At 36.3% G+C, this 13,641-nt stretch overlaps 3 protein-coding genes across 3 annotated transcripts; all 3 read right to left on the reverse strand.

The window, feature by feature from the left end:
- Positions 1–4,205: 4,205 nt before the first annotated feature.
- LOC111239539 (olfactory receptor-like protein OLF4) lies at positions 4,206–5,168 on the reverse strand. The gene has a single exon (XM_022769434.1). It carries the CDS (start codon positions 5,166–5,168, stop codon positions 4,206–4,208), a length of 963 nt encoding a protein of 320 aa, XP_022625155.1.
- Positions 5,169–7,641: 2,473 nt separating this feature from the next.
- LOC111239541 (olfactory receptor-like protein OLF4) lies at positions 7,642–8,613 on the reverse strand. Its single transcript, XM_022769436.1, has one exon. The coding sequence runs from the start codon at positions 8,611–8,613 to the stop codon at positions 7,642–7,644; it is 972 nt and encodes a 323-aa protein (XP_022625157.1).
- A 3,164-nt stretch (positions 8,614–11,777) lies between these two features.
- Positions 11,778–12,740, reverse strand: LOC111239540 (olfactory receptor 1073-like). Its single transcript, XM_022769435.1, has one exon. It carries the CDS (start codon positions 12,738–12,740, stop codon positions 11,778–11,780), a length of 963 nt encoding a protein of 320 aa, XP_022625156.1.
- Positions 12,741–13,641: the final 901 nt, after the last annotated feature.

Below are 13,641 nucleotides of genomic sequence, written 5' to 3' on the forward strand. Positions count from 1 at the left end.
TCACCCAGCTCTCTCATACCTGCACGTAGAAATGTGATTCAAACTATAAAACGGAGGAAAACTTCTGCTCTCTCCAAAACACAGCAACTGTTTTTACATAACATGTAAACTTTTCAAACTATGAGCACTCAAAGGAGGAGTGGAAATCACTTTTTCTTCAAAGTTAGAGTGACAGCGTCAGTTGGCTAGAGTGCGTGAAGCAGTAAAAAATAACCTTTATTTTTATTTTTAACTCGAGCTCACGGCCAAACCGTAAAAAGGAGACAAATAATTCTTTCTGAAAATGTAGACATAGTTGTTGGGATTCATAAAATGTAACTTTGACAGGCAGGGTCTGCACAAAATTTAAACGGGGGTGCCGAGTCCAACAGCAATACCTGTCTCACTCTCATTGACAGCTAATGTAATTGTCTTTTTTTTTCAAAAGAATCTCACTCTGTCTTCGCACTGAACTTACTCACTCATTTTAAGGAATATCTGAATAAAATAGAGACTGTAGAAACTTCTGGCTTCAGTGTCTGTCACGGTCTTTTCGGTTTTTGAAAAGAAGTAACGGTTTTCTCATAATTTGCAATTGTTTTAAGCCATGTAGAAGCCAAATTCTGGGCAGATTTTCACATTGCCATGGCAACGGCAGCTCCTGACCTGTGTGCGTGCGTGCGCCTAGCAACTAGCTACTATTTTCTTCACTTTTCTTTTTTGATTTGCTGATCATTTTGGCTGTGTTACAGCTGAAGGTATGGATTTCTGCAAGAAAGTGTCTTTTTTGACATATTTTTAAAATCTAATGTCAGTTACTGTTACAGGTCTATTATACACTGGTAACACATTTTGTACCCTCTGGGGTTCCTTGCGTCCAAGAAAGGACACACAAAGAAAATGCTATAAAATCATCATATATCAATATTTTTTTCTGCTTTTTTTTGCATACATCTCTTAAACCACTTCAGTTCTGCTCAAACCTACTAAATGTTTATTAGTTTTCAGGATTTTAACCCTTTAAATGCCAGTTTGAAGACATGTTGCCTCTTGTTTTATTAAAAAAAACAACAGAATATGAGATATTTCCCACATAATACATGATGGAGGGATGTGACATTGTTTTATATCAGAGTCTTTTATATCAAGACATTTTTCAAAACCAGAATATGATCAGGGTGACTTTTGAACACTGGAAATAAATCATGTACTCATCCCGGCAGTAGCCCCTGTGGCACTCAAAATTTTCCTGGAATTTTCTAGTTATTATTTGTCTTCCGCCACAGCTCAAATTTCCGTGAGCTGGAATGAGCCAAAACCATGAAATTTGGCCCAATAACTGGAAATGATGTACAAATGCTTCCCAAGAAATATCAGCCCAGTTGTCCAGATTGGGGTGTTGTAATTAAGGTAATCTTGAAACGTGGACAATAGTTGTAAACTGAGCTACTGACTGAGACAAACCAGCCTTCTCTACCAGCAGTACCGGCAGGCAGTGAATCACATCAGCAGCAAGGAGAAATACAGAGGATAGGAGGAAGGACTAACACTGACTGATATCTGTGCTCTTCATTCCGTCTAAACTTTGGCCAATATTTTGATGTCAGATATATTATTTACTTAACTGATATTTTAGGTTTGTTTACGGTAAGATATTGAGTTTATACTACAATTACTGTTGCTGCTTTAGAAGCAGCATTTAGTTGTATTTAAAATATGAATAAATTCTAATTCCTTTTCTAAATATTTGTTTTTAAATGATAATTTAAAAAAACATTATGTAAAATAAGGTTATGAATCAGATTAAGATCAAATCTACTTAGCTGGTTAGTGACTTGTCCCAGACTTTGGAAGGATGAGCAGATCACAGTTCAAATACCCTCACTATAGGTTTGTGTAACCAGTGTTATTTTGTGATTAATAATAATTTTTATGGCTCACAGTGTGCTCACTATCAAAAATGTGAAGGATTACTTAATTTGTAAGTGTTGTCTATTCATTAGTCAGGAGAGCTTTTGAATATCGATTGTCCTTGTAACTGCTAAATACACTCATAAAGCCATGAAGTCGTCTGTCTCCTATATTAGCATTTTCATTGACTAAGTTTTTGAGAAAAAGTTTAGGACAGTATCTGGGCTCATTCTACATTGATTAACGGTGCCAATGTATCAATTACATATTTTGGCAGAAAATTCATTTTTAAGGTTAATCGACCTAAATAGATTAGTTAAATAGATGAAATAGTCAATAGATTAATTGATAGAAAACAGTCATTACTGGCAGCCCTACCATGATGGATTTTCAATCATTTTGTATTTTTAGAAAAATACTTTGTTGACACCTCATCCAAAACTCTAGGTCAGCTTGCTACCAAATTGTCTGTAGATCATCATTGGACCAAGCTTATCAAAAGTTGTATAAAACTTGTTGATATCTTATTTAGCTTTTAAGATATTGACCAATAAACTTCATGAGTGGTTGGACTTTGCAGGAAAATGGCCATCCAATCCAATCATCACAAATTGTGGGTATGTATCTTCAGTCGCGGTTTGGGAATAGGTTTGCTGAAGCATTTTGAATGCTGAGGATGCAATTGTAGAAATGTTGCAGGCTTTTTGATAATGAAACAAGTGTCTTATTTGTCTCAATCCTTTTTTTTTAGAATTAAACTAACTGCAATGACTTTGTTTTGCTTTGTGAAACCTGAAACCTGCTTGTTGCTGCTTGTGGCTGTAATTTTGGCTGATTGAGCAGCTTCGTTCTGTTGAGTTCAAAAGGGCTTGAACCTGGGATCATTGCCTGTGATTTTCTTGCTTTGATTGTAATAAGTGATGCCCTGAAAGCTCATTAGAAAATGTAGCCCAAGTTGCAGTTTGCAGGTTCTAACCCCTTTGCGATTGTTAGTGGAATTGAAATAGTAATTCATTATACTGTTCCCTACTTGAAAAAGTAAACTTATAACTGTCATGCATTAAAATATATTACAAAATGTTTGTTCTTATTTACAATTTTTACTATAGATTAAACTAATATTGTACATACATAGACTAATTAGCTTTTTCTTTAACAGATCATTGTTTTAGAAGAAAAGCAAATAATTTATTACCTGGAGTTAACTAGGTTGAAGAGAAAAATTAAATTAAATTCAATGTTTTTGGCAAAATGTTTGTAGTTTGATAAGGTGCCAATACAGTAATGCAGTCTTAATTCATTTGTTGATTGACAAATCAAGTTCAGTTTCTCTGACTCTCATCCATACATGCATACGCTGTGTTTTTATCTTGGTAACACCATTCTCTACTTGGGTGAAAGTCACTTTTTAGTTGCTGTTTTCAACTTTAACTCTCTTATTTCTCAAAGAATTTATACTGATCATTTTCTCAATTATTCCATTAATTGTTTGTTTATAAAATGTCAGAAAGTGTTTTAATTGTGTTTTTAAAGTGTTTTTAATTTTCATTTATGATCCTGTGGAGGCCCTGATGAACAATATATGAGGATGCACTGAGATGCAGACAAACCACATTTGAACAACATTCTGTGGTTAATGCATTTTTCCAAATGTTCAAAGTATGTTTGGCACATACTATAAGTATATATATCTATATATGTATAGACATGTATACAAGAAATAATAATTTCTTGTGTAGTTAATTTACTCTTTGTTTGTAGTATTGTTCAGTGGTGTGATAGAAACAGCTTAAAAGACAGTTGCACATACAAACAAGCACTGTGGGATCTCGTGGCCTAATGGTTAAGGAACATACCATATAACTATGTCCCCACAGTCCTCTCTCTTTAGACTGTCAAATGAAGGGAAAATTGCCCAAAAATATCTTGAAAAATAAAAACTCAGCATTAACACGTAATCACACAAAAAAGAACAGCATAAATGGTAGCCTGAGTGATTATTATACATGATATAAAGTACTACCAGATACTATAGATAGACATATATACATTGATATATATATCAGTTTAATTTCCTGATTTATTGAAGTCGTAGTATTTCTGCCTGCTCCCTGTGAGCGCTGGTGTTGCATGCATTTCATAGGGAAACTTCTATTAGAATTTTATTGATTTGCAAGTTGTCAGATGTAATTGAATTTAGATTAGTTTATAATAATTTCATATCTTGCAGTTGTGTTTTGCTGGCCATAATTAATTTCAGCAAAAAAAAAGTGCCCTGTTGCAGGACTAAGACAACTGTAATTTAGGGTGAGACCTCAACCTCGGCTTGGACAGCTGAGTGTCAGTCGACAGCATAGATGGTACAAGAGGATGGGCCTGATGGTCTGATCTCTGAGCCCATAGATAAGAGAAGTCAGACATCTGGGGAAGATATAGATGAACACATAAAAAACACTCTTGATACGTACAATTGCTAACCTTTGCATGATTGTTGATAGTGATTGAACAATAGAGGTGTGCATGGTTGAGAAGAGACTGAGGCCCAGCTGCACCAGATGCAGCAGCAGCGTGTTACGAGCCTTATGAGCTGAAGCTTTGTCTGCAGAGGCTGACCTGGCTGCTACCATCACACCAATATAGGACGAAATGATTGCCACAGTAGCAGATACGAACAGAAAGTAAGTGTAGGCTTTGTCATAATGATCAGTTATTGGATCAACCAACATTTGTATATCAGAGCAAACATCTGTCATCTGCAGGCTCTCCAGGTCTTTAAATGGAAAATTTAAGAGTAAAAGAACTCGAGTGAAGACATTTAGTAAGCTAATGGCCCAAACCACAATGATAGCCACTGCTGTGTTTCTGATGGTGATGATGGTAGCGTGCCTCAGTGGGTAGCACACAGCTACATATCGCTCCAGAGACATCACCACCAGTGTGAGAGGAGAGATGTCATTTGTTAGTGTGGTGAACATGCAAAGAATACCACACACTGGATATGTTAGCATTATTCTACAAGTAGCAAATATATATAGTAACTGGCTAAATGCCAACTGAGCAGTGTCTGCAAAAAGGAGGTTATACAGAAGAATGTAACGAGAGGTCTCCCGAAACACCAGTTTACTCCTCAGGGTAAAAAGCATGGTGCCATTGATGAAGAGGAACACACAGCATGGCATTCCAATCAGAGTGGAAAACAAGACTCTTTCCAGTAACCCCTGATACTGTTGACCAGTAATGTTGAAATTGATAGTCTGAGATTGGTTTGCATATGACATTTTAGAGAAGCATTTAAGATAAAAATTAAATATGAATCTGTTGATGTAATTTAAGCACAAAAGCCCAACAATTTTGGTGCAGTTTGCATTCCTAAAACAGTGAAGACATGTCATCTTTAGAGTACAGATACCTGTTACATTTGCTTGTAAATCAGAAAATTATTCATGTGCATTTTCCCTGTGCCGACAGTTAGCAGTTTAGAGTCCATGGTTAATTCCATGTGAGCAGAGCTGGTCTGCAGGGCTTGTCTGTCCTCACATGCTATATCTTAGCTCAGTTTACCCACCCACTTCATGACACTACATGGACACCCAATAGTGTGGTCCATGTTCTATTCTCAGTATTGGGAATGAGAACAGAACGTGTCTTGCTTGTATGTGTTGTTATTGTTGTATTGTTGTTAATGTTAAATCCCTGAAGGGCCAGAACACTTAATCTTTAGTGTTGGTTTATTATTATTATTTGTCTTCTGCCACAGCTCAAATTTATGTGAGCTGGAATGAGCCAAAACCATGAAATGTCTGATGACATCGCCTCCAAAACTCTAGGTCAGCTTGCTACCAAATTGAAACAAGTGTCTTATTTGTCTCAATCCTTTCTTTATTAGAATTAAACTAACTGCAATGACTTTGTTTTGCTTTGTGAAACCTGAAACCTTCTTGCTGATACTAATATTGGCTGATTGAGCAGCTTCCTTCTGTTGAGTTCAAAAGGGCTTGAACCTGAAATCATTGCCTGTGATTTTCTTGCTTTGATTTTAATAAATGATGCCCTGAAAGCTCAAAGAAAATGTAGCCCAAGTTGCAGTTTGCAGGTTCTAACCCCTTTGCGATTGTTAGTGGAATTGAAATAGTAATTCATTATACTGTTCCCTACTTGAAAAAGTAAACTCATAACTGTCACGCATTAAAATATATCACAAAATGTTTGTTCTTATTCGCAATTTTTACTATAGATTAAACTAATATTGTACATACATAGACTAATTAGCTTTTTCTTTAACAGATCATTGTTTTAGAAGAAAAGCAAATAATTTATTACCTGGAGTTAACTAGGTTGAAGAGAAAAATTAAATTAAATTCAATGTTTTTGGCAAAATGTTTGTAGTTTGATAAGGTGCCAATACAGTAATGCAGTCTTAATTCATTTGTTGATTGACAAATCAAGTTCAGTTTCTCTGACTCTCATCCATACATGCATACGCTGTGTTTTTATCTTGGTAACACCATTCTCTACTTGGGTGAAAGTCACTTTTTAGTTGCTGTTTTCAACGTTAACTCTCTTATTTCTCAAAGAATTCATACTCGCAATAAATTCAATTATTCCATTAAGTTTTAATTTACAAAATGTCAGAAAGTGTTGAAAGTTTTTAATTTTCATTTATGATCCTGTGGAGGCCCTGATGAACAATACATGAGGTCAGTGCAGTGTTAGTCTTTGTTTGTAGTACTTTTCAGTGGTGTGATAGAAACAGCTTAAAAGACAGTTGCACATACAAACAAGCACTGTGGGATCTCGTGGCCTAATGGTTAAGGAACATACCATATAACTATGTCCCCACAGTCCTCTCTCTTTAGACTGTCAAATGAAGGGAAAATTGCCCAAAAATATCTTGAAAAATAAAAACTCAGCATTAACACGTAATCACACAAAAAAGAACAGCATAAATGGTAGCCTGAGTGATTATTATACATGATATAAAGTACTACCAGATACTATAGATAGACATATATACATTGATATATATATCAGTTTAATTTCCTGATTTATTGAAGTCGTAGTATTTCTGCCTGCTCCCTGTGAGCGCTGGTGTTGCATGCATTTCATAGGGAAACTTCTATTAGAATTTTATTGATTTGCAAGATGTCAGATGTAATTAAATTTTGATTAGTTCATAATAATTTCATATCTTGTTTTTTTCTTGATTGAAATGACCAGCAAAACATACACATAAACATACAGTACATTCACATCGAGCAAAAAAGTAATTTTCTTCACAGGTTCATTATATAGATACAGGGGGGAAAGAGAGAGAGAGCGAAAGAGAGAGAGACAGAGAGAGAGAATAGTAGTAGTAGTAGTAGTGCTGGTAGTAGTTATTCTAAGCCGTATTATATTATTTAACTTATGTATTATTATAAATATCAACAGCCAAAGTAAATTCTGTTTGATACTACGTGTGATATGCATGATGCCTTTAAATTATGAGTTATCTGCCTTGTAATGCTGCTGAAAAGAAGATGTTATGCAACAGGGCTGGGGACTCCATTGTAGTGGGGTTACATATATTTATCGTGAATGAGCCAGGGATTATATATGTATACAAACATTATATTCCTTTTGCTTATTCCAATCATAAACAATTAAAAATATATTGAGCACATACTACTTTATAATTCATACTGCAAATGCAGTTGTGTTTTGCTGCTGCCCTGTTGCAGGACTAAGCCAACTGTAATTTAGGGTGAGACCTCAACCTCGGCTTGGACAGCTGAGTGTCAGTCGACAGCATAGATGGTACAAGAGGATGGGCCTGATGGTCTGATCTCTGAGCCCATAGATAAGAGAAGTCAGACATCTGGGGAAGATATAGATGAACACATAAAAAACACTCTTGATACGTACAATTGCTAACCTTTGCATGATTGTTGATAGTGATTGAACAATAGAGGTGTGCATGGTTGAGAAGAGACTGAGGCCCAGCTGCACCAGATGCAGAAGCAGCGTGTTACGAGCCTTATGAGCTGAAGCTTTGTCTGCAGAGGCTGACCTGGCTGCTACCATCACACCAATATAGGAGGAAATGATTGCCACAGTAGCAGATACAAACAGAAAGTAAGTGTAGGCTTTGTCATAATGATCAGTTATTGGATCAACCAACATTTGTATATCAGAGCAAACATCTGTCATCTGCAGGCTCTCCAGGTCTTTAAATGGAAAATTTAAGAGTAAAAGAACTCGAGTGAAGACATTTAGTAAGCTAATGGCCCAAACCACAATGATAGCCACTGCTGTGTTTCTGATGGTGATGATGGTAGCGTGCCTCAGTGGGTAGCACACAGCTACATATCTCTCCAGAGACATCACCACCAGTGTGAGTGGAGAGATGTCATTTGTTAGTCTGGTGAACATGCAAAGAACACCACACACTGGATATGTTAGCATTATTCTACAAGTAGCAAATATATATAGTAACTGGCTAAATGCCAACTGAGCAGTGTCTGCAAAAAGGAGGTTATACAGAAGAATGTAACGAGAGGTCTCCCGAAACACCAGTTTACTCCTCAGGGTAAAAAGCATGGTGCCATTGATGAAGAGGAACACACAGCATGGCATTCCAATCAGAGTGGAAAACAAGACTCTTTCCAGTAACCCCTGATACTGTTGACCAGTGATGTTGAGATTGATTATATTGAGAGTCTGAGATTGGTTTGCATATGACATTTTAGAGAAGCATTTAGGACAAAGAATAAATATGAATCTGTTGATGTAATTGAAGCACAAAAGCACAACACTTTTTTTGCAGTTTGCATTCCTAAAACAGTGAAGACATGTCATCTTTAGAGTACAGATACCTGTTACATTTGCTTGTAAATCAGAAAATTATTCATGTGCATTTTCCCTGTGCCGACAGTTAGCAGTTTAGAGTCCATGGTTAATTCCATGTGAGCAGAGCTGGTCTGCAGGGCTTGTCTGTCCTCACATGCTATATCTTAGCTCAGTTTACCCACCCACTTCATGACACTACGTGGACACCCAATAGTGTGGTCCATGTTCTATTCTCAGTATTGGGAATGAGAGCAGAACGTGTCTTGCTTGTATGTGGTGTTATTGTTGTATTGTTGTTAATGTTAAACCCCTGAAGGGCCAGAACACTTAATCTTTAGTGTTGGTTTATTATCATTATTTGTCTTCCGCCACTATAGGTTTGTGTAACCAGTGTTATTTTGTGATTAATAATTTTTATGGCTCACAGTGTGCTCACTATCAAAAATGTAAAGGATATGTAAAGGATTACTTAATTTGTAAGTGTTTTAGTCGGGAGAGCTTTTGAATATCGATTGTCCTTGTAACTGCTAAATACACTCATAAAGCCATGAAGTCGTCTGTCTCCTATATTAGCATTTTCATTGACTAAGTTTTTGAGAAAAAGTTTAGGACAGTATCTGGGCTCATTCTACATTGATTAACGGTGCCAATGTATCAATTACATATTTTGGCAGAAAATTCATTTTTAAGGTTAATCGACCTAAATAGATTAGTTAAATAGATGAAATAGTCAATAGATTAATTGATAGAAAACAGTCATTACTGGCAGCCCTACCATGATGGATTTTCAATCATTTTGTATTTTTAGAAAAATACTTTGTTGACACCTCATCCAAAACTCTAGGTCAGCTTGCTACCAAATTGTCTGTAGATCATCATTGGACCAAGCTTATCAACAGTTGTTTAAAATTTGTTGATATCTTATTTAGCTTTCAAGATATTGACCAATAAACTTCATAAATGGTGGTACTTTGCAGGAAAATGGCCATCTAATCTAATCATCATAAATTGTGGGTATGTATCTTCAGTCACGGTTTGGGAATAGGTTTGCTGAAGCATTTTGAATGTTGAGGATGCAATTGTAGAAATGTTGCAGGCTTTTTGATAGTGAAACAAGTGTCCTATTTGTCTCAATCCTTTCTTTATTAGAATTAAACTAACTGCAACGACTTTGTTTTGCTTTGTGGAACCTGAAACCTGCTTGTTGCTACTTGTGGCTTTTATTTTGGCTGATTGAGCAGCTTCCCTCTGTTGAGTTCAAAAGGGCTTGAACCTGGGATCATTGCCTGTGATTTTCTTGCTTTGATTGTAATAAGTGATGCCCTGAAAGCTCAAAGAAAATGTAGCCCAAATTACAGTTTGCAGGTTCTAACCCCTTTGCGATTGTTAGTGGAATTGAAATAATAATTTCTCATAGTATTCCCTACTTGAAAATTAAACTTATAATTGTCACGCATTATCAGTCAACACAGATTACCATTTTGTTTATCCTGACAAAATTAACCTCTCCATTGTGTGTTTAATTCATTAGCAATCATAAATACGAAAGACAAATGCCAATATAGCAATTTCCAAAGATAAGGTTGTGGTCTAAATCTAGATGTGGGATCTTTCCCATCACTGATCCTTGATAGGAGCTGCATGAAGATGAACAAAAGACTCTGAAATTAGAGGCTGAAAAAGAAAAGAATTGAGCTCTAAAAAAATTCAAGTCAACCTCGAAATCAACAAGAGAAACTGAAGCCACTTGTATACACATTTAGCACAACTGAAACAAAGGATAAAAAAATCACAAGCAATTAAAAATGAATGCTGTCATATGAATCAACTTTGAAACATATGACAGTTTATTTATAATATTGTTCCAACGTTGTACAAATGTGAGATTAAATGACTTTAAAAGATATTTAAAATAACCTATAATATTAAGCATTGAAAGTATATTACAACATTTTTGTTCCTATTCACAATATTTACTGTAGATTAAACAGTAACATTATACGTTACATACATGGACTAATTTGCCATTACTTTATCAGAACATAGTTAATTTACTCTTTGTTTGTAGTATTGTTCAGTGGTGTGATAGAAACAGCTTAAAAGACAGTTGCACATACAAACAAGCACTGTGGGATCTCGTGGCCTAATGGTTAAGGAACATACCATATAACTATGTCCCCACAGTCCTCTCTCTTTAGACTGTCAAATGAAGGGAAAATTGCCCAAAAATATCTTGAAAAATAAAAACTCAGCATTAACACGTAATCACACAAAAAAGAACAGCATAAATGGTAGCCTGAGTGATTATTATACATGATATAAAGTACTACCAGATACTATAGATAGACATATATACATTGATATATATATCAGTTTAATTTCCTGATTTATTGAAGTCGTAGTATTTCTGCCTGCTCCCTGTGAGCGCTGGTGTTGAATGCATTTCATAGAGAAACATGTGTTTGAATTTTATTGATTTGCAAGATGTCAGATGTAATTAAATTTAAATTAGTTTGTAATAATTTCATATCTTGTTTTTTTCTTGATTGAAATGACCAGCAAAACATACACATAAACATATAGTGTGTTCACATCGAGCAAAAAAGTAATTTTCTTCACAGGTTCATTATATAAATACAGGGGGGGAAGAGAGAGAGAGAGAGAGAATAGTAGTAGTAGTAGTAGTTATTCTAAGCCGTATTATATCATCCAATTTTATTATTATAAATATCAACAGCAAAAGTAAATTCTGTTTGATACTACGTGTGATATGCATGCTGCCTTTTAAATTATGAGTTATCTGCCTTGTAATGCTGCTGAAAAGAAGATGTTATGCAACAGGGCTGGGGACTCCATTGTAGTGGGGTTACATATATTTATCCTGAATGAGCCAGGGATTATTTATGTATACAAACATTATATTCCTTTTGCTTTTTCCAATCATAAACAATTAAAAACACGTTGAGCACATACTACTTTATAATTCATACTGGAAATGCAGTTGTGTTTTGCTGCTGCCCTGTTGCAGGACTAAGCCAACTGTAATGTAGGGTGAGACCTCAACCTCGGCTTGGACAGCTGAGTGTCAGTCGACAGCATAGATGGTACAAGAGGATGGGCCTGATGGTCTGATCTCTGAGCCCATAGATTAGAGAAGTCAGACATCTGGGAAGGATATAGATGAACACATAAAATACACTCTTGATACGTACAATTGCTAACCTTTGCATGATTGTTGATAGTGATTGAACAATAGAGGTGTGCATAGTTGAGAAGAGACTGAGGCCCAGCTGCACCAGATGCAGCAGCAGCGTGTTACGAGCCTTATGAGCTGAAGCTTTGTCTGCAGAGGCTGACCTGGCTGCTACCATCACACCAATATAGGACGAAATGATTGCCACAGTAGCAGATACAAACAGACAGTAAGTGTAGGCTTTGTCATAATGATCAGTTATTGGATCAACCAACATTTGTATATCAGAGCAAACATCTGTCATCTTCAGGCTCTCCAGGTCTTCAAATGGAAACTCTAACAGTAAAAGAATTCGAGTGAAGACATTTAGTAAGCTAATGGCCCAAACCACAATGATAGCCACTGCTGTGTTTCTGATGGTGATGATGGTAGCGTGCCTCAGTGGGTAGCACACAGCTACATATCTCTCCAGAGACATCACCACCAGTGTGAGAGGAGAGATGTCATTTGTGAGCTTGGTGAACATGGAAAGAACACCACACACTGGATATGTCAGCCTCATTCTACAAGCAGCAATTATGTAAAGTAACTGGCCGAAGGCCAACTGAGCAGTGTCCGCAAAAAGGAGGTTATACAGAAGAATGTAACGAGAGGTCTCCCGAAACACCAGTTTACTCCTCAGGGTAAAAAGCATGGTGCCATTGATGAAGAGGAACACACAGCATGGCATTCCAATCAGAGTGGAAAACAAGACTCTTTCCAGTAACCCCTGATACTGTTGACCAGTAATGTTGAGATTGATAGTCTGAGATTGGTTTGCATATGACATTTTAGAGAAGCATTTAGGACAAAAATTAAATATGAATCTGTTGATGTAATTTAAGCACAAAAGCACAACAATTTTGGTGCAGTTTGCATTCCTAAAACAGTGAAGACATGTCATCTTTAGAGTACAGATACCTGTTACCTTCCCAGTCAAAGAAGAAAATTATCGACATGCATTTTCCTTTGCCGACAGTTAGCAGGTTAGAAGCTGTGGTTGATTCTATGTGAGCAGAGCTGGTCTGCAGGGCATGTCTGTCTTTACATACTATATCTTAGCTCAGTTTTCCCACCCACTTCATGACACTACATGGACACCCAATAGTCTGTTTCATGTATATTAGTTTCTCTTCTGGCTAGAGTGCACTTAAAGCTGGAAATAAATTTATGCTTTTTCTGAAATGCTATTGAACTCTGAGCAAATGTCTTAATACACATTTTCACATATCTTTTCGTTTCTTTAGCAGTTTCCCGATAAGTCTGATAAAGTTGATCAGATTTATTTATATCATTTTATCAGAGCCAGTACAAATTGGAATAATTGTATTTGGTTACAAAGACACATTTTTGATGATTCTCACGCTAAAGATATCATGTCGGCAAGCACATGGCACCTGTGGTTGGCATGGTTGTTGTGACACCTGCACTTTTACTGCGTTAGTTATTGATGAAGTGAAACTGAGTTCCTCATACCTGAAAATGTATTGTTAAAGTTAGATTGATTGAACGGCCATCCAACCAATCACAGCCTCACACATATCCATTGGTAACTGACCATATGTCATAATCAGACTGTCAGTGAGAAGCACCGGGAGATTTACCGCCACATTGGTGGGCTGGTGGGCCGTCAAAAAATCCCTTTAAGGTTTTACCATGGCTTTCTGTCTCTTAACAGGCCGTCTCTTAGT

Source organism: Seriola dumerili, unplaced genomic scaffold, assembly GCF_002260705.1.
Source record: "Seriola dumerili isolate Sdu_G_001 unplaced genomic scaffold, Sdu_1.0 BDQW01002927.1, whole genome shotgun sequence".
In the NCBI taxonomy this organism is placed as follows: domain Eukaryota; kingdom Metazoa; phylum Chordata; class Actinopteri; order Carangiformes; family Carangidae; genus Seriola; species Seriola dumerili.

Bases quoted from the DNA above. Each gene is read 5' to 3' on its own strand.
- LOC111239540 (XM_022769435.1), bottom strand. From the start codon at position 12,740: ATGTCATATGCAAACCAATCTCAGACTATCAATCTCAACATTACTGGT.
- LOC111239539 (XM_022769434.1), bottom strand. From the start codon at position 5,168: ATGTCATATGCAAACCAATCTCAGACTATCAATTTCAACATTACTGGT.
- LOC111239541 (XM_022769436.1), bottom strand. From the start codon at position 8,613: ATGTCATATGCAAACCAATCTCAGACTCTCAATATAATCAATCTCAAC.